Below are 21,965 nucleotides of genomic sequence, written 5' to 3'. Positions count from 1 at the left end.
ATGAGAAGGTGGTCAAAGAACAATTTTTCTTGATGCTACCCCTTAAATAGTTCTATGGCCAAAAAAATGCTGTCAGAACTAATAAAAACAAGATAAATATATAAAGGGTGGTTAAGTTTCCAGGACCGGTGCTGATTTTGAATAAAATACAATTTTTTTAGGAAATTATTATCATTTCTCTTTATTATTATAATATTGGTATGGCTCAATTACGTATGGAACAAAATATCGGCCAAATGGCCGCCGCGGCCTTGGCGGCACACTTCCATCCGATGGTCCAAATTTTCGATGACGATGATCCATAATTGAGGTTCTATGCCGTTAATGTGCCGAATTATTTCATCCTTTAGCTCTTGAATTGTTGCTGGCTTATCGACGTACACCTTTTCTCTCAAACAACCGCAAAGAAAGAATTCCAACGGTGTTAAATCACATGATCTGGGCGGCCAATTGACATCGCCGCGACGTGAGATTATTCAGCCATCAAAAGAGCCATTGTTTCGTTAGCTGTGTGACAAGTGGCACCATCCTGTTGAAACCACATATTGTCCACATCCATATCTTCCAATTCGGGCCATAAAAAGTTCGTTATCATCTCACGATAGCGAACACTATTCACAGTAACTGCCTGACCGGCCTCATTTTGGAAAAAATACGGCCCAATGACGCCGCAGGCCCATAAATCGCACCAAACAGTCACTCTTTGTGGGTGCATTGGTTTTTCGGCAATCACTCTTGGATTATCATTCGCTCAAATGCGGCAATTCTGCTTTTTGACGAATCCACTGAGGTGAAAATGTGCATTATCACTGAAGATGAAGTGCGCGATATGCATTTTGATTTGAACGCCCGTTTTCATAATAAGCCTGAATAACTTTAACGCCTTGCTCGATTGTATGTCTTTCCATGACTCAAATCGAGTTAGTCTGAAATTGAAAAATGTGAAATGAAATGCAGAAAAAAACTTGACCTTTAGGTGTGGTTCACATTCAACATCGGCCCTTGAAATTTATAAGTATACAATTTTTTTTCAATACATTTTTTTTTAATTTGTGAATCCTTTATTCTTTAATTTAAGAAAAATTTTAATTTTGTAATTTTTAAACATTTTTTTTTTAATTTTTAACATTTTTTTTTTTTAATTTTTAATATTTTTGTTCAATTTTGGAGGGGGAGGGTTTACAGTTTTTTTAAATTAGGCTATCAGTTTGTGGCTATTTGTGAAGATAAATTAAAGAAGGATATTAAATAATATCCCAAATTTACGGAAAAGTGCATTTTTCCCATGGGAATTTAATGGTAATTTTCAAAGCGTTGGCGGCGCAGATAAATATTGAAAATAAAAATAAAAACTGAGTGTCTAATTTTTTTTGCCGTAGAAAAAATTTATGTGGTAGGAACAAGAAAAAAAATTTTTTTTGGACCCCTTATTGAAGTTTTTGTTTATATATGGATATTGTCGAAATATGTTTCCAATATGACGACGCCGCACAACTAATGGAATAAGCAATTTATTACAAACGAAATTTCCATTAGGAATAATTTTACGATATTTGGCAGCAATGTGACCCTCAAATCGTCCGAACTAACGCCTTCGCATTTTTTTCTACTGACCAGTCTCAAAGTGAGAATTTCTGTGAATAAACCAGAAATAATTAAAGCCTTGGAAGAAAAGATTTGGCGCAAATTTGCCGAGATGGAGTTTCAATTATGTTAAAAAAAATAAAAATTTTTACCAATAGAATTTTGCAAATTTCATTTATCATTCATGAACTGTAGCCGCTCCACTTCACCACATATGCAAATTAATAGATAATGCCTTTAATTTGAGTTTAAAGTGAAACTCGCACTCGACCGACCCTACACTTTTATTAACATCAACCGCTTCAACTTCATTCTATATAAACTTAAATTGGTCTGTATGTAGATATGCATGCACATTTGTGCATGTATCCGAGTCATATGATTTTGTTGCTTTAATTTATTTGTCGCGCTTCCACCAGAATCAGCCACCGGCGAGGCAACCAGAAAGCCAGCGAACCGGGTGGCTGCATAATAAACGAGATGATCAAATGACCAAATGGTTGTGCTTTTAGTACTCGCCATCAAGTCTCGTCTCGAATATAAAAGTTAAATATTGCAAACACTTTTTTTGTTTTTGTTTTTTATTAAATTTTTTTTCCTGTATGTGCCTTTAACGCCCCGTTCAAATGCGGACTTGCGGATGTGCGCTGAAAGTCACGGGAATCGCATAAATTTGCAGCGAAATAATAGGTCGATCGTGTGACTGCGACGACCGGTCGAAGTTGCTTGAATACTTAGCTTGCGCGCTAAGCCAAGGCCGGTGTGCGAATGGTATGGTTGGTACGAGATTATAAGCGATTAACTAATAAGTTTTGATTATACTCTAGACTTTTTCTATTGGTGGCTAATTATAGCTGAAAATATTATTTTAAAACACTCTAATTTGTGGATTATCGTGATCGGTCTATTTAACAAAAAAAAAAACAAATTTAATGTGTGAAGATTTATTTTTGAAAACAATTTAATTCACAACTTGTATTTTATTGATCTTAGCACGCTTTTTCATGTTTACTCTGCTTTTCATCATAAATTCATAAAGTGTGAATTTTTGACACAGAGATGAACTTATGCTTTACTGCGAACTGCGCAAATAATACAGAAGTGTGTCTACGGTGTGGCCAAAAAAATTTCTGCATAAAAAAAGCTGTAAAGTCATATTTGATGTAAATGTTTGGAATTGCACATATTTGTAGATATCGGTTTTTTTCTCTTTGTAACCAAAAACCATCAGGTTTCTTTTTTTTATTTAAAAAGTTTATATTGTTTAAAAATAAAAATAACAAATGGCATGTAGCGATTAGCAAGTACGATGGGTTCATGTGTCGTATGCAGTACAAATATGTCGAAACTTATGAGCAGCACTCGGGTTGCTGCGTTCAAGTATGCCCACCGCACGATGGCGCTGTTCGTTCAAAATCGACAAGCGGTTAAGTCATGAGCTGAAGTCATATCCAACGTTGCAGAAAAAATGTAAACCTGTGGGACGCATTGAATTATGTTTATATAAAGAGAAAAAGAGTTGATATAAATAAGAATTTTGAGCAACTTCAAACTTATAAATTCTCGTATATACTCGTATATAAAACTGCATACCGGGAAATTTTCTAAAAATTCTGAATGAAAAGTTGTAAATTTTGATGTTTTTTTTTTTTAAATTTGTTAAACTTTGGTTAATTTTGTGCAAAGTTTGGAGCTTTGTGTTATAAAAAGCAGCAAAAAGAAAAAAAACAAAAATAAAAAAAACTTAGAAAAAATAGTTAAAACCGCGTTTCTATTATTTTGAACACAGATATGTATATCTCCATTTTCCGCTCACTCTCTTAGTGAGTTTTCGACTTCGATCCTCTGATTTAGATTGTATGAATTTCGTGTCAAATCTTCTTATAAAATGACTTTCTTTGACCTTTGACATATCACAGAGTATACAGGTTTTGCTTTTCCAAGAAATTCAGTTTTGTGTAGTCACGAATGGCGGTTGCTTTCTGATGAAAGATATCCATTTAACATTACTTTATTTTATCTTCTTATTTTTCTTTGGAGTGCTGTTATTAATAGGACCAAATCTCGAACAGTATATAAAGTCAAATATAATTCCCTGCTAATGTTTGATTTCCAATCTCCATTGCTATGAAAAGTTTAAATTGACTTCTTGAATTTTCTGAAAGTAAGCTCCATTTTGTTAAATATTTTCTAATTAAAAATGCATGAGCCTAGTTTAAAAAGAGTTAAAAAAAGACGTTAACAACATAAAAAGCAAAAAAAAACTAGTATTTTTGAATATCGAAAAGTGCTAAACTTAGACTCGCACTTGACATAACCTCAAAAATGTATATATGAGAACACAACATAAACACACAAAAAAGCAGCTGATTTATTGCTAAAAGTTCGAACTATCATTTAATTTTTTTATTTTCTCCATTCTTTTTTTAAGGAAAACTTTTTTTTTTATTCTTATTGGTTTGAAAGGATGTATGGACGAACATTTGATTTACTTGTATATAAGTAATAAAAACATAAAGCAAGTTGTGCTACTGAATAGTTCACGTCAGTGCAATTTTGTTTTGTAATATATAGGTAGATACAATTTTCTTGGTTTACAATCCATTCAAAAAATACAAAACTTACATATATATTTTTTCAAGAAAGTTGAAAGTTTGTGCATACAAAATTTTGGCAATGAATCATTTTGTGTGAAAATAACGTTTTTTCTTACAGAAATAAAAATGAAATAAAAATAAAAAAAATTCTGTTTACCCAATCCCTTTTTGCTTACTACTACCATTTTAGTTAAGCGAGGTAGTTTTGAACTAGCGCAGGCTGGTTGCTTGCAAGAATTATAGATTATCAGGTTTAACCTTCAGCTACGGTGAAAAACGAACGATTACGTCAGCCAATCAGCTGATTTCTTCAAAACCGGGAAGAGCCGTTTAACGGTCTAGTTTTGGCTACACCTGTAAAAATCTGTTCACCATGGGCTGTGTGGTGAATTGTTCTCGTTTGCTCTGTATCTCCACTCAATGCGTTCAACTGTCTGCTATTATAAAAAAAAGAAAAGATAATATTAATAATAACAGTAATAATAATTATAATATAATAATAATAATTATTGAGTATGGGAATAAGTTACCGCCCTTTCTTAGCCATAGTTACGAATTATTTAAACAATTAAATAAAACATGATATTATGTGAAGTATGTGGAGAGAGAGATAGATGTGGCAGTTGAAGCTACAACTTTACTCCATCTTTCAGGCAGCATACGGATTCCTCTAACGAAAAATTCGAGTTCTTTTGACTTGATCCATTCATTGCTCTCGTAAGCAGTGAATCGCTCTCCAATTATGGCTAACTCCATTGATCGGAACAGATGGTAGTCCGAATGTGCAATGTCTGGGTTATACGGCGGGTGGGGCAAGATTTCCCAATTCAGTCCCTCTAAATATTTCTGGACCGATTTATCAATGTGTGGCCTGGCGTTGTCATGCAGCAAAATCAGTTTGTCATGTCTACCGTCCCATTCCAGCCGCTGTCCTTTGAGAGCTCGATTCAAACGCATTAGATGCAGTCAGTAACGATCGACAGTGATGGTTTCAGATGGTTTAAGGAGTTCATAATACATGACACCCTTCTGATCCCACCAGATGCACAACATAACCTTTGATGTATGAATATTGTTTTTCGGTGTCGATGGACCTGGCTCACCAGACAGCCTCCAACATTTCATAATAGATCCATTTTTCACCGCCAGTGACGATGCGATGCAGAAAACCTTTTCTTTTCAGCCGTTCAAGAAACGTCTCACACGTCAGCAAACATCACTAAATATCCCACTCCTTCAATTGATGTGACACCCAATTAACTGCTTTCTGAACCATTCCCATCGCATGCAAACGTTTACCGACGGTTGATTTGTCAACATTCAACTCTTTGGACATATCATCAAAGGTTCGACATGCGTCTTCATCCAATAATTGCTGTAGTTGAGTATCTTCGAATTTTTTCGGTGCCCCTTCGCGAACTTCGATTTTTATCACTCACGGCGAAATTGCCACAAGTTCTATTTGATGAAGCGTGATTACCGTAAATATTAATCAATACACGACATATTTCAGCTACACTTTTAAAGGTAATAGTAAAGCATGACTTACCGCTAATGCTGTTTTTTCGGGACGAACGCAGATATTTTTGACGTCAGATGAAAAAGGGATCTTTACGCTTCAAACGAATTTCAAGTACTGCGATCGAGACCTCACATACATATACCTTCAAATCACCAGTATATTACTAGAGCGAACACAAAAATACTATCAGCAGCGACACCTCTTTTATAAGAGCGGAAACTTATTCTCGTACCCAATATAATATAATAAGTCTAAGTCTAGTCAGTTAGTTAGTTCCTGGTTCTGATAGTATTTTTCTGATAAGTTACGGAAAATTAGAAGACACATGTTTTACCAAATATTTGTATCGGTATCTTTGTTTATGCCTCCTCAAAGTTAAAAGGAAGGCTTTTTGTGTGAAATTCTGAAATATTGTTGCAAAAACAATATCTGAAATCCTCCAAATCTATTTGGAGTATATATAAATGTTTAAATTGAGCTGTAGAACTTCAAATTTTCCTTTACATTTTTTTGTAAGCGAAACTGTTAAAAGGTTGTTTTATCTATAAGAAATTAGTGCTGTAGAGAGGTGGTTAATCCCTATGGTGATTATAAGAAAAGCAAAATTAATCATCCAATTCTCTTTTTAAATAACTTTTACTAAATAAAGAAAACAATGGTTTTGAGTGATTTTTATGCGCTCCATTGTTCGTCTGTTTGTACACTGTAGCTGTGAACTAGAACAAAAGTCAAATATGATTGACTAATGTCGCCATTTGCAAAAATTATAAATTTCTCCATAAATTTTATTTCGCTTACATACCTGGTAACCTACCTAATCAATGCAGTCTATTTGCGTCGTTTTTTTAAACCCATGACCGGCAAAATAAAATGAGTAGATGTTTCAGTAAACGATGTGTAAAGTTTGTTGGTCGCAGTACGAATGAATTTAATATACAATAATCAGTTCTTTATATACTAGTAGTTTGAATCAAATTAAAGAGAAACTGTTAAGAAATTAACTGCTAGTTAGTTAGTCAGTTTAACTGAGTAAAAATTGCGTTAGAAAATATTGTAATAAGAGGAATAGAAAATTCAATGCAAAGTTAACATACGTCTGTAATGTAATGTTAACACAGCATGGCAGAGTTAACAGATTCTCGAAAGTGAAACAAAAAGTAAAGGTATTAGTATTTGCAGCATATCCATATAAAAAATATATGAGAATATAAGAGGGCCGCTATAGTGCTAATATATATTTTACTTAATAGGTATTATTTTCTTTTTTTGTTGCCCAATGTAATAGGCAAATAATAATAATTATAGCAATTATAATACATATATATATATTAGGCCGGGTCGATTTGTGGGAAGGCAAAAAAATCGCCCATTGCTCTGTGAAAATCATATTCTAGGGATCAAAATAAGAAACTTTGCCGAAGGAACCACACCTCTAAAACGAATTCTGAATTCTCCTCCTCCAATTTGTACTGTGCGTCTTGATGTTATTCCACAAATGAATGGACCTACAGTTTTAAGCCGACTCCGAACGGCAAATATTTTTTATGAAGAGCTTTTTCATGGCAGAAATACACTCGGAGGTCTACCATTGTCTGCCGAGGGGCGACCGCTATTAGAAAAAACTTTTTTCTTCATTTTGGTCTTTCACCGAGATTATAATAATACTGAAAGTAATATAAGTTTAAAAATGTTATGAAATAATAGCCAATTTAGTAAATAAATTCACATTATTTTTTTGTTATTAATGTTTGTGTTTTTGAATCAGCCGTAGTGCGAGTGCGCTATATTTTGGCACTAAGACCGAGTCGTGTGACTTTGGACGAGCTACTGCAAATGTTCGCAAATCAGCAGCCAAAATAATTCAAAATAAAGCAAACATTTGTGCAGTATACCTACAAATTAAATAATAAACAATCAGCTTCAAAAGGCTTGCCTTCTTTGCTTTCTTTTATTTAATACAAAATCACGCTCATATCAATTAAACCTTTTTTTTTTCAGAAAATCAGTGCAAAATTTTTAAAACAAAAGGTAGCAAGGCTGGGTGTGGCAAATAAGTAATCAGCTAACTAAAATCATAAGCAAATATTGACGTTAGCATTTTCGTATAAATTTTGTTATTCGATACGATTTTAAAATCGCTGCGAATCCTGGTTGCGTATTTGCACAATTTTCAACACAAAAATATGTGGCTTAACATGAATTTCACTGTCTAATTTTTTAATGTATTGTTGGTGGAATATTTTTAAAGCAAATTAAAAATTACATATTTACAAATTTATATTTATTGGCAGCTTAAATGGCGGACGTGCTTCTTTATTTTGCCAATATAATTATTTTATGTACTTAAAATTGTTTTTCCCCCTTTTAACCAACTTTTATTTACCAACAAACCTACGTCAGAGCACAACTTCCCGCATATGCTGAAATTAACAAAATAAATAGTCTGAAATTTCGATAAATGCCAAGCGAATAGTTAACGTTTGGGGTTCGATGTTCACTGTAGAGATGAAACATCAAATAATAGGAAAAGTCCATTCTGACGGCATAAGCACACCTCCAAGTTAGTAGGGGAAATGCAGTCTCATAGTAACGAATTTGTAATATTAGCTAAATCCGAGTTCTTCCCCACTTGATTTTTCTACCCTAGAAAATGCCTTCTTCTTCCTTTGCCACCAACATCGTTTACGCATTGAATGCTTATGCTCAGAATGTAAAGATGTGGCCAATATCAAACTGCTAATGGGCTCTCAGCGAATTTGAAGGAATCAGCTGATTTGCTAACGTAATAACGGATATGACAGCGGTTTGTTGAAAACACAGGTTGGCGAAAACCCAGATTGAATTAACGCAGTCACTGCTCATGTCACTTTATTGCCGTCTGAAAAACGATTGATTGGAACGGATTGAGCGGGCAGAATTCTGTTCACAACACCGCCTTAACGTATCAGCCAAAGCTACTCTTATAACTTCGCGTAAAAATTTAATGTTCATGCATGGAGATTCGAACCTACGCACTCCTGAATGGTATTCACACGCCAACCCATTCGGCCAAGGCGGCCGCTTGGCTTAGGGTGACCAAATCTTGGATTCTATCATTCTTGGCTATAAAACTCCTACAGCTTATCGTCGAAGGCTACTACGCAATTATGATAAGATAGCTCGGCTCTTTACGATATTTTCGTATAAATTTAATGTAAGATTATCCAAAACTAGTCTAGAAATTTAAAGAAAAGTTATAAATATCTAATATTTGTCTTTATGTGAACTATGAAACACTCAAAAAATTGTGAAACTCATCTTGGTTTTTTTTTGTTTTTTTTTTGTGTGTTTTTTGAAATATGAATCTGGGCATATGGCTTCGTCTTTTAAGTTGAAGTGTACATAAGCGTTAAGGATTTGCTTGCATTTGAATGTCTGTTCTGAAACTCAAGCTGTGGATAAGTCTTCTAACTAATCCAAATCTAAGACCGAACCGTCTCACTGGTGATCAAGATGAATCGTTCAAAATTTTTTAGCCTTTGAAGATTATACGGTAGTATCTGCATAATTTTACTGAAGGTCTCCATTCTCCTATCGCTGCCACCGCCTGAGAATTGGTGATCTTTTTGTACAATCATTTCGCTTTTACCATAAATGGGATGTAAAAAATCGTATATTAAATCTCCAATATTGTCTATTAGCGCTAGTTTGAGACATCTAGGGGAAAGTTATAATATTTAATTCGACGCTAAATAGTATTTGGGACTTAGTGAGATAAAAGTGTGCGAAATTGGTTTTTTGGTTCTGGTTTGGTTTTTGCCAAATTTATGTTTTATTACAGGCAACCTTACAGGTGCAAAACTTGAACGCATTTCGCTTCTTACTCAACATGTAGTTTCGAATTTTTTTTTATTTGTCAAAATTGATTAACTTCATTCAACCTTTCGACATATTTGTTATTTGATAGTACTTATCTGAGCTGCTAAAAAATGGCAAGCATGTCCAATAATGATTGTGGTACATAAAAATAAATATCTTCAATAGCTTTCTCATTATTTCTAATATGAATGAATAGTATATGTCTAATACATAATTAGTTTCGCTTTAAGTTTTTTTTTTTGGCTCAAAAATCAATTTTCTATTAACGTGACGTGACGTATGTAGCCGTTGACGTGTTCATTACGTATTTGCCTAATAGTCACACCTCCGGAGATTGTTGGATAAGCGACACTATCTCTGCTTAACGCTTGTTATTATATTTTATTGCATTTTCTTTTTAGTTGAAGCCACGGCAGATTTCTGTTTATAGCTGAGTTGTGCGAGCAAAGTTCTAGCGCAAATTTCTATGCAAATTTTAAGCTATGATTTTGAGTAGTTAATAAAAATGCAGCCCGCGAAAAATAATACAGCACATGAACATTTTAAACAGTATTGAATTTTTATTTTTATGTTCATAGGTTTTTTATAATAAACGAGTAGCAAACCCATACTTTTCTCAGAAAAAAAACTAAATCAGAACATCAAACAAAAATCAAAAATCAGAAAAATGCCACAAATGTTTTTAAAAAAAATTTTCAAAAGCGCAAAAAATCTCGCAGTTTTATAGCCCATTAGGTTTCGATACAATAGAGTGCAATTTGGAAGTGGCTGAATAATCGCGTTAATTTAAATTTTTTTTTTTTTTTGCTGACAGAGTTGTTCGTTTTCTTTATATACAAAAAAATTGCACGAAAAAATGTGCAACACCAGAAAGGAAAAAAATTATAAAAAATTAATGGAATTTTTTACCATGAAATTAGAAAGAAAAGTTTGTAGAATTTTTGTATAAAATTTTAAAATTAGATTTATATGGCTTATGAGCTACACCTTTTTACAGAAAATAATGAAAATTGCGAACAAAAACTGAAAATAGTCAAAACTGGTAAAAATGTTGGTGTGCCATCGTTTTGTCGCGGGGTTTTATAGACCACATTGGGGATCTAATAATAACAATAGTGTATGAAGTTGCATAACCTTACCGTGTGAAAAGAATTGCAGCGGGACTGACGGGTACCCGCTGTCAAAATCAAAACACATTTAATGGCATGAAATTGCACAGAATTACGGCGGGGACGAATTTCTTGCTATCTCTTATTTTTACGGCGGAAAAACAATTAGATTTGTTTCTATTTTGTCCGACTGGTTGCAGACTCAGGGTTACTTTCTGATTACTTGATGATAAATTATTCGTGTTTAACCGTCAAATTTTCGGACGGAAGTGGATCAGCTGAATTCAACCGTCAACCCGTTACCCGCTGCAATTCTGTTCCGTGCTTTAGTTAGAAGATCGTTTCTAGTATGTATACTGATTTGTTGTATGTAGGTATGTATAATGATCATTTGCAAAATTTTGTTATAGATGATGATGAGCATCATGCAAACTCGTAACTTTATTGAAATATAGTGAATGAGTGTAATATAAAAAAAAATTAATAACTTTTAGTTTTAATTTAATTTATTAATTAACGAATTTCACAGATATCGTAACAGCAATTTTTTTGATCTCTAAAACTAAATTAAGGGAAAAACAAAAATTGTATGGGTTGTCTGATTTTCGGCTTTCAGCCACCAAATTTTCGTAGTAATTGGATAGTGGTGTTCTTGCGTTTTTTTATTTTTTTTTTATTTATTTATATTTTTGTACTGTAGACTAGTGTAATCATTATAGAAGAATTCCACAAAATAAAATCATATAACATCCAATTGCCATTAAATCAAATATGTGTATAGCTTTGGGCAAAAGTGCTTTAGCTGTAAGTATGGCGCCATATACCTAATTATATATATAAGTAGATATACAATTTTTATTCCAGTAATTGTTTTAGTTACAGTAATTATGTAAATATTTTATAACACACAATCTCGTGACTTCTCCTATTCCTTTATCAAAATGTTTAATTCGCTCCAAATTTGACTTTAATGCTAAAAGTTTTAATTTACTGCTTTAATTTTCTTCACATTTGGACAGTCGTATGAACTTCGATTTTATTGGACTCATAACTCTATATACTCGTACATGCTAATCAAATTTGGCTGCATACATGTTTGTATACACATATGTATGTATGTCTGTATATAGTCCAATAAAGTTAGCGTCATAAACACCCAACGAAATGAAACAAAGAAAAAAACAAAAAACAAACATACATGAAACAAAATATAGGCAAAAAAAACTAAAAACCGTTTTAACACATTTTATTTGTATGCAAGCAGAATACTAATATTAACAAAAAGTTGTTTTCTGCAAATTGGCCAGATTTTACACTAGACAGCTTTCGAAGAGAATAAACGCGAGAAATAGAGGTAGAGAAAGAGAAATGAGCCAGCAGTGAGTCTGCAAAATATTTGTTGCTCACTTGCAAATACACGTATGTATGTATGTATGCATTTCACAAATATTTTTATCTAACCCTAAATACTCACTTACGCTCAAATATTTCTATTTAAATCAAAGCGCTCAAAAAGCTTGTTGACTTACTCTCTTGTTGAAATGATCGATATGAGGAGGGCTATCGCACTGATCTAATTAATTCGCTTTGGTGATGCCAGATCTAATTTATTAAGGCAAAATGTGATTCCGGTTGATTCCGTAGCCGAATGGTTAGGTACGTGACTGTTATTCGGTAGGGCTCGGACTCGAAACTCCGAGCATGAAACACCTAATGATAGAAAACGTGTGTCTATAATAATAGGCAATGGCAAACCTCCGAGTGTATTTCTGCCATGAAAAAGCTTGTCATAAAATTCCATCTGCCGTTCGAAGGAGGCTCAAAATTGTAGTTTTCTCCATTTATGGAAAATATCAAAATTCACAACATAAATAGGAGGAAGAACTGGTCAAAGTATACACATCTACGAGGTCTGTTATTTCTAACACCTGACAAATTTGAATTACACGCGCTCGCATAAGCAGACCTGTAACCTTCCTGCACATCTGTGAATTTTTTTACGCATGTCGCTAGCGTCAGTTTCTGTCCAGCAGTGTGAACGTAACATGGTAGTGCTCTCGTCGGTTTTTGAATACGTCTTGCTGACGTGGAATGCTTCCACTGTGACGACTGCACTTTGGTTTCCGGGTCGTACCCGTACACCCAGGACTCATCACCAGTGATAATGGTGTTCATGAAGTCAGGATCACTGTTTATGGAGTCTAGCAAAATTTAATGCAGTAACGCTGCTCCAAACGTTCCGTAATTTTGCTTGTATTCAAATACAAATATATATTCCTCCTGCACCGAATTTGATACTAATATCTAGTCCGTGTTTTAATTGCATTAAGCCCTTTTGCTTTACTTATTTGAAGCCAGGCGATACCGTGCCTATTTCCCAAAAAGTTTGCGTAATCGCATTCCTTAATGTGATATCATAGAAATAACGAAAATTTAGCAAAAATGAAGATCTGCGTTGGGAGGTGAGTTGACCGACTTCGTCCATTTCAAATGGCAGCTGCTTCGTGAGACCTGCGTCATCTTACCACAATTCCGTTCAATAGTAGGTTCACCTCATGATACCAACTTTCTATGCACGCGCACTCAAGTCCACTCATCTACGTTAGGTTAGGTTAGATTAGTTACCACTCATCTACGTTAAGTTAGGTTAGATTAGTTACCATTCTCCATAAGAGTGTAGAGAGAGCTTCCTTGTTAAGCATTGTGATGCTCCCAGCTTGGACTCAATGTGGTGAAACTACTTCCACTGTCAGATAAACAACAAAATCCTGTGGATGGTTGTTGACTAACTCACCTACCACCCCCTTTCCCATTGGACAACCTCCGTAGCAACAGGAAGTATCTTGAGTCTTCTATTATATGCGGATTGGCGCTGATGACCGTACTGCCAGGGCTTAATGAACTGATACAACAACTACAATAACAATCGAGCCTAAACAATGGATATATTCGATTCTCAATAACACTTCTCCGAAAGCTTGGTGTCTATTATCAGAGCGGCCGCACAATATTTGTTTTATTGCTTTAGACCCAAGTTTGGCGCCTCTTATCATGATGTTATCATTAATGGAATTGGAACCTTTTAAAATGGCATAAGGAAGCCTCGAAAGTTTGTTCATCTATTCAATGCCTGTAGACCTAGCTACATTTACTAGATTTCTTGTAGCTACGATCAAAATGTAATCTGATTTTTTCAATTGATAATATAAAATATTTACCCCTCACTATCAGATAATAGCTCCATTAGCCATGGAATGGACTATTTCAGCTGTACTTTGATAAAACAAAGTCTGATCAGAACCTATTCTGGTTAAATGGGCAGCTGTCTCATTTCAAGAAATTCGCATGCAGTTGCGAAAACAGCGCAAGTGAAACCATCGTCCGCGACATCCATTTAGGAAATTAAAAAAATGGCACATATGGCATGATATGAGTAAAAAAAAGAAAAAAATTGCTGTTTGCACATTCTTTTGAGAGGTTAAACAGCAAAATCCAGTTTATTCCCTTTCCCATACGCTCGAGCCGGCCCTCTTGCTCAGTGTTTATAATAACTTACTTCCTTTTCTTCTGAATTCCATTGCGAGCATTTAATTCTTAAAGCTCAAATAACATTTTTCTCTCTTTCTCTCTCTCCCTCTCACTATCACTCTGTGCCACTCTGTGTTTAACCGAATATTGCTAGAGATGGCTCACATGTGACTCCTGTGTTCGAAGTGATTTACTAATCGAACGACTATTTACCCACCCTCGTCAACTGCTCCAACTTGTCTAGCGCGAGTGGGTGGGTTGCTCTGGTTTACTTTACTTCACTCGCCTAATGCAGTTTTATCTTATCGGCATTTGTCAATGAACTTAACCGCTCTCACGGCAACTGGTGTCACATCTGTCAACCGTATGTTCGCTCAGTACTTTTGGGTGGTAATGCTATGATCGAGCGCTAGAGCTGAGCACAACACAAACAGATACTAAAGATAAATATGAGCGTAATCTATACCATTGAATTGTGCGCTCACAGTGTGCGCTGGGTAGCGTTTTTTGGTATGTGAGAGAGAGTAGATCACGAAAACAAATGTCGTTCCTCCTTCTCGAAGGCGGCAATTTTTCGCATATATAATATGGCCTGCTGCGGCGGCATTGAATTTATTAGTGAAACAGATTTCGCAAAGAGACCATCAATTCGTCGTGGAGCAGTAATATAAAAGTGTGATGAAAGAAAGTTTAGAAGAAAAAAGATTAAGAATTTTTTGAAAAAGATACAATATTGTAATCAAAGAAAAAAAAAGAAGAAATATTGATTTCTTTATTAACGCCTAAGCACGTTAAACGAATGGTTAGAGAAAAAATCTTAAATAATTCCCTTCGCCAAAACTACAACTGGAGTGTTATTTGGGAACGCGCTCAAAGACATTTTGATGAACGCTGAAAGCTCAGTACGAGCTCGCTGAAATTTTTTTGCAAATTCATTTGAACACAAGTCTTTAAAAAATTACTTGTTCACTAATATCGTGCGCGACAAAATAATTGAATTCAATTAAGGCAATCAGTGATTAAAACAAAGAACAAGCCCCGCGCCGTATGCATCACATGCGATAAAAAGCGATCGAGCAAAAAAAAAAAAAACAAATACATGCGTAGTTAAATCGTTATATGTACCATTCAAGCAAACAGCAAGCTAGATAACGGATAGAAAAATTGGTAATTAGCGATAAAGTGATTTGGAATTTGGAAATACCTTCCGTTTGAAAAACGCGACTGGTGACTTTAAGTTTGAGTAATTTCTCGAGTGCTACAACCGCATCTCCAACGAATAACAGTATTTTACAATTATTTAAATAATTTTAAAATGACACCCAGGCTCATCACATACTTCTTGGTAATTTTCATTTAATATATTACACATTGATTTATATTTTTATTATGCAATACTAATTTTATTGATAGCAAAAAAAAAAACTGCTCAGGTGCTTCTAAAGGCCTTACAATCGAGCAAAAAATGTAGAAAGTTTCAGTATGCTTTTTTTCCAATTTCTGCTATGTTAGAGGTTTTCAACTTTTACATAATAAAAAATAAAAAACAAAAAACTACGAAGATGACAATTTATACACCCTATTAGATTCCTCAAAATTTTCCTAAAGTATGACGTAACGAAAGCATACCAAATTTGGGCTTATCTCCCATTGGCCAATTTATAATTTGAAAGAGGAGATTTATAAAATTCTAATTGTAAATTTAGGTAAAATAAAATAAACTACAACGAACTTAATTAAATTAAAAAAATATAATAAATTAATTAAAATAAAATAAAAATTTGGATTTGCAAAATAAAATAAATTAATTAAAATAAAATATGTATAAAACTCAATATTATAAAATTGAACAGAAAAACATGAAATAAAAAAATAACTTAAAGTAAGAAAAAAATATATAAAATAAATAAAAAGCAAATTTTTAATTCAAAAGAAAAAAAATTAATTTTTTAATAAAAAAAAAAAAGAATTTAAATAAAAAATATTGAAAGAAAGCTTAAATTAAATTAGAGCAATACAAAAGGTAAAGAAATAAAAATAAAAATAATAAAATCTTAACTAAAGAAATGTTTAAATTAAATTAAATTAAATAAAAAAAAAATAATAGCAATACATAAATTTAATTTAATCAATCAAAAATCAAAAATTAAAATTTACTAAACTTGAAGTAAAATAATTAAAATTTTATAAAATATTTAAAATGTAATAAAAAAAATTTAAACTGTTTGTTGTTGCTGTAGCAGCATAAATATACCCCATACATATGCGGGGAATGCAGATGAAGCGCAAGTGCTTAGTCGGTTATAAAACCGGGTCGTTTCGGTTACGTAGAACCGACTGTTGTGGGAACAAAACTTTTTGTATCACTTGATGCATATTTTAATATATATCCATAGCGGGTTTCGAATCTAGGATATACCGAATGAATGCTAGGAAGTCCTTAGTAGACGAATTCTCCACGTTAAGAGATTCAACTAAATGGGAGTTAAAATTTTTCTTTCTCTGCTTTTAACAAAGTCAACTTGTTATACAAAATATGATTAGACGTCTCATCAACCTGAACATTGAGCCAGCATATTTAACTGCTGCATGTGAAAGCACAGTCGATTGTTACCGGTTAGGTAATCAGTTAGTACAGTTGGCATTAGCTGTACGTAATATCTTGATGTATTTTCTATCGAACATTTTCAGCAGTACTTACTGGCTCCTCATAAACTGTAGGTCGCATTTGTGGCCCAAAATCAAGACGCATACCGCAAATAGAAGGAGGAGCTCGGTCAAAAACCTAACAGAAGTGTATGCGCTAATTATTTTGTTATTTTACCTACTGAGCTCTGAATTTACCCACTCGGTAATTGTAGATCTGGAAGATGACTAGTTGAGGTCGCAGAGGCGTTCCGATCGCAGTGTTCTCCGATCTTCCGCTTATCAGCCACCGTTGTCAGCCTCATTGCTTCTTTGCTTTAAATCTCGCTGGGGTCCGGTATGCAGCACAGCATTATAGTATTTTTTAGAATTACAGTCACCCATAAATCCATTCGCCTGCAATAGTCACATATATGTATCACATGTATATGCATGCCTTTTAGATATGTTTGTGCCCGTAAATAGTTACGCAGCAAATAGCAATCGCAACTACTGCTAATTAGAGTTTGCCTACACTTTACCACATCGTGCGCCATAAAATAAAAATTCACTTGGTCATTTCGGCCATGCTTTCTTGAAAACAAGTGAAGTTTCAATTATTTCTGATAAGAAATGAGTCAGGCGAAAATTGACTAAGGCATACAAGTAAACAAACCTTTTTATGATAAAAATCTATTATGATGAAGAAATTGCATTAAAACCACTGCTACTGATTAACAATATTTGTCAGCATTTAAACATTTCTTTTTAATATTTAGTCAATTTACACTAAATCAGTGCTTTGAATCGTTCAAAGATTAGTCAACGCTCAATTCAAATGCGCGCTACAGTTTTTCAATTATTTCATTAATTAATGGCTTGTATAAATTAGATTATTTTTAATCGCAATTTAATTGCTTATTACACAATCACGTCATTAAACTTCAATTCAAACAGGAATTGTAATGTTAAGAGAGAATATTTTGTATGACAACCCAGATGTGTGGGGAAATTTACAAAATATTACTCATACGCCAGCGTGCTCCATCGATGCAACCAGTACAAAGTACGAGTTTAAAGTAAATTGACAAAATGACAAATGCTAAGTAGATATTATTTATAATTAATTCAACACTTTTAACTACTCATTAGTTTTAACTATAAATTATTTGCACGCAAACATACATTTTTCGACTAAATATGCGTGCATGTGTGTGTATGTATGTAGAGGAATAGACACGAAACCAGTCGGCACGCTTAGCTGAGAAATATTATTGATGTTAGTTTATCAATTTAATAGCGACAAATTAATGCCTTATTAAAACAGCATATTTGCCGGCAAAAGCGATGAGTGGAAAGCAGTCACGCTAGAAAAATTGTTCTCTGCGAGTATATAATTATAAAAAAAGTCTGGAATGGAGATTTGCAGTTTTATAAAGGATTTTAAGGTTATTTACATGCGGTGTACGCATACTCTTGCCTTAACCTCGCATATAAAAAAAGTACCTAGTTGTTTTGCCAAGGACATTTCTTAAGGAGGTATATTTGATCCTACAAAATAACAAAAAAAAGAAGAAATTCTGAAATGTCATAAAGAATCGAAAAAACTCTATATTAAGATATTCAACATTGCATAAATCGCAACATTATAAAATTTTGTTCAAAAGTTTTTCAGTTTACTTCCTATTATATTCAATTCTGCAAAAAAACAACTTTTAATAAAAATCTAAGACTATTTCCAAAACGTTCCTATGCCAGTCGGTTCTACGTTATCGGAACGACCCGGAGTTTTCTCTGACCAAGACTGTCCCTCTAGCAGTTTTCTCCGTACATGTATCGTGAATTTTTTTGCTGCTGCAACAACTACAACAGCCGTGCCCGAAATACTTGAATAACACAACTTAGAATTTCTCGACAGGTACTTTTCGAAGCAAGAATATTTCTTATTTCGAATTTTTGAGTAGGAGGGCTGTTTAATGTTAAGGAATGTGAACATTTTCCAATTTAATATAAATAATTTTGAAGATTTTCACTAAAATTGTAATTGAATACACTTGTATGTATGTATCTTACTTTCAATATGTACTAATCTTTCTCAAATATACTAAATTATACAATTTTCCATTAATTAACTTTTTCTCATTCTCTTTGCAGTGCGGCATGCGCCATCCTACCACAGGACTAAGCGAAGACGACCTCAGTCGTCTCACTGGTTCATCCTCATCGACAGCATCTTGTGACAGCAATTCATCATCCTCCTCCTCTTCGTCATCATCGTCTTCTTCTTCGTCGGCGGCTAATACGCCCGCGCACAAGGAGGGCGTTGACGAGTGCGCTCATCACACACTCGCCACGCTAACAAACTCCGATAAAACGACCAATAATACATTAGCCCTGGTCGCCAATACACTTAAGCAGAATAACAATAACATCATCAACATTAGCAACAATAACAACAATACTAATAATAATAACAACAACGGCACACAAACTAATTCATCATCACGCTTCAGTTCTACATATCTACCCGAATTAATCAATCCGCTGGAATGGCAAAAATCACGTAAACGCAAAGAGCGCCTTGACAGCACATCATCGGTGACACAAGATCGCAAGTTGCAACGCTCTAATAGCGAAGAGCTACTTACACAAGAACAACAGGCGCCAGCTGTAGGGAGCGCAGATGCGCTCAATTCTGGCGGTAATGCGCTGAAAACGATTAAGAGCGCAGATGTGATTCGACGCGTCTCGTCGGAGGATTTCAAGAAGACTGCTTCGTATGCTGTCTACGAACAGGAATTGCGTGAAGCAGCTGAATGCCGCACTGCAGATTTGAAGCAGCGTCAATTGCAACAGCAACAGCAACAACGTGCCGCCGATGAGAATGACGGCGCGTTAGCCAATCGACAGCGTCATCAACAGCTGCAAAATCAGCAAACACAACAACATCAGCAAACTGAGGAGTCAACTACCGCGCCCGTCTATCGTGACTCTTGGATCACTGGCCCCACCAAAGACATGACGCGCCGTTCACGCTACGAAACTAGCCCGGCACGTTCTCAACGTTTTTCGCCCATACGTACCAATGGTGGTGCTAACGGTAATAGCAAGCATCGTGACAGCGACGATAGTGAATGCGAACATGAGCGTCGTCGCAGCAGTGAGCGTTCGTGCAAATCACGTCCGCCACCAGGTCGCAAAGTGGGCGTTGTAAAGAAGAGTAGCGCCGGCGGTAGCGGCAGCACTGCGGCAAGTAGTGCCGCCAAGTATTTGGCCTCTTCGAAGCGCTGCGATGAGAATTCCGCTTATAAATATGATCTGTCAACGCTGAAGTATGAGCGACGCGGTTTTATCAGCAAAAAGGGTACTGCCGCTAATGGCAGCAGCGGTAGCGGCAGCAGCAGCGAGAAAACGACTAACGATCACAACGACAATAATCTAATTGACTTCCATCAACAGCCACAAAAACAAACTTCAAGAGCACCACAGTCTCAAGCTCAGACCTCCGTGGCGGCATCGGCGCAATTGCAACTGAAAAGTGTCAATGGCGTTGCAACCGCTCCACCCAAAGAGGACAAGTCTAACACAGTAGCAGCGCCACAAACCGTAAAGCGTTCGAGTGCTATTAGCAACGCCTATAACTCTGTGCCGCTAACCGCCGCACAGGAGGCATTGCCTTGGGGCCGCAGCGTGCCCGAAGATGCCACACCGATGTTAAGTCGCCGTTATGCGCCCGTGCGTCATCACCCCGTCGATAATCTCGACACCGCTGCCAAACTCTCGAAAGTCATGCCGTACCCTCAGCATTTTCACAAACAATCCGCTGTACAGCGTTTCGATGACGACATGGATTGCATGGATTCGCTCAGCACTTTCCGTGCCTTCACCTCACGCGATGTAATGGAACAGGTTATACCAGCAATGATGTCTTTCCAATCGCCGGAAGAGCGTCTCAAGCAGGTCAACAAACGTTTGACAGCTTTGAAGAAGAAGCTCGTGCAGTTGGAAGAGGCTTATGAAATACGTGTTGGCTATCGTCCGTCACAGGCGGAACGCATGAACGACAAATATATGAAAAATATATTAGTAGAGTTAAATAAGTTGCGCAAAGAGCGACAAGAGTTGAAGGCAGATCCGATGGGCGCATTGGGCATGAAAGTAAGCGGCGGCATGGATGCAACTATGAAGTTGAAGAAAATTAAGGAGACTTTACAGGAAATTGAACAGGTAAGGGAATATTGTTTTATTGGAAATATTATTGTCGTGCACAATTGTGTAAAAGTATCGCTCAAATGCCTTATTTTTTGTGAGCAATTAGAGAGAATGAGATTAATTTTTGAGCTCTATCAAATGCCTTTCTGCTACTGATTTTTATTTTTATTTTGTTACCCTTAAAGGCTCATTTTATTAGCTTATATAAGTATAACTGAGTTTTTTTTTGAGGTTTTTTCATATTTTGTTATTGTTCACCAGCATCATCAACTCTTGTTTACATTTCTGAGCTTTCTTCAATACACATCAGAATATTCCCATTTGTATGTATCTCCTTATATGCGTGTAAGTGTGTGAATTTGTTTGCGAATACCGACATGAACAAGTATGTTACGGTTCTCCGTATACAAAAAAAAATATCCAAACAACAATAATAACGTAAGCAAAGAAGTGAGATAAAAACAAAAACTGGAAAAATTTAACGAAAGTGAAATGCAAGCGAACCGACAACCGAACACAGTAGCGAAACGAAATGCACGCCCACTACTTGTTGGTATTTTAAGCGTTGAAAAATTTCGCAAGGAGACACGGCTGCGAGCCACCTCACGTGTATACGCCACGCATTCAAGTGATTAAGCGCTGCTAAATTTAAATACGTCGACGATGAAACACAAAAATTGTGCAAGCAATGGACATTAGCGGAATATTAAAAGAATATGATGATATGCAACAACAATAATACGATAATAATGAGTGATGAAAATACACATTTGTGTACTTCCTACAGCTGTGTGGACAATAAAAGTAGTACTATAGTATATTGCAAGGTTTCTACTATGTTTTTCGGGTTCTTTTAATTAAAATATAGGTTATAATACAACAAAAAAAACTATATAACACAAAGTTTCATACATTGCACACAATTTTTAA

At 35.1% G+C, this 21,965-nt stretch overlaps 1 protein-coding gene across 7 annotated transcripts in view; it reads left to right on the top strand.

The window, feature by feature from the left end:
- Positions 1 to 21,965, top strand: part of LOC129246372 (protein FAM13A) — a 205,071-nt gene that overhangs the window by 172,825 nt on the left and 10,281 nt on the right. For 5 of the 7 annotated variants that reach the window (XM_054885134.1, XM_054885137.1, XM_054885135.1 and 2 more), the window contains one exon: positions 18,978 to 21,050. In XM_054885134.1, the coding sequence (XP_054741109.1) occupies positions 18,984 to 21,050 (2,067 nt within the window). In that variant the 5' untranslated portion in view covers positions 18,978 to 18,983. Of the gene's footprint in view, positions 1 to 15,450; positions 15,544 to 18,791; positions 18,884 to 18,977; positions 21,051 to 21,965 lie in introns of those variants that run through there. The other 2 variants (XM_054885133.1, XM_054885138.1) reach the window with 2 other exon arrangements.

This window comes from Anastrepha obliqua, chromosome 4 (genome assembly GCF_027943255.1).
Source record: "Anastrepha obliqua isolate idAnaObli1 chromosome 4, idAnaObli1_1.0, whole genome shotgun sequence".
Lineage (NCBI taxonomy): Eukaryota > Metazoa > Arthropoda > Insecta > Diptera > Tephritidae > Anastrepha > Anastrepha obliqua.
This window is presented reverse-complemented; position numbering and strand designations above follow the sequence as displayed.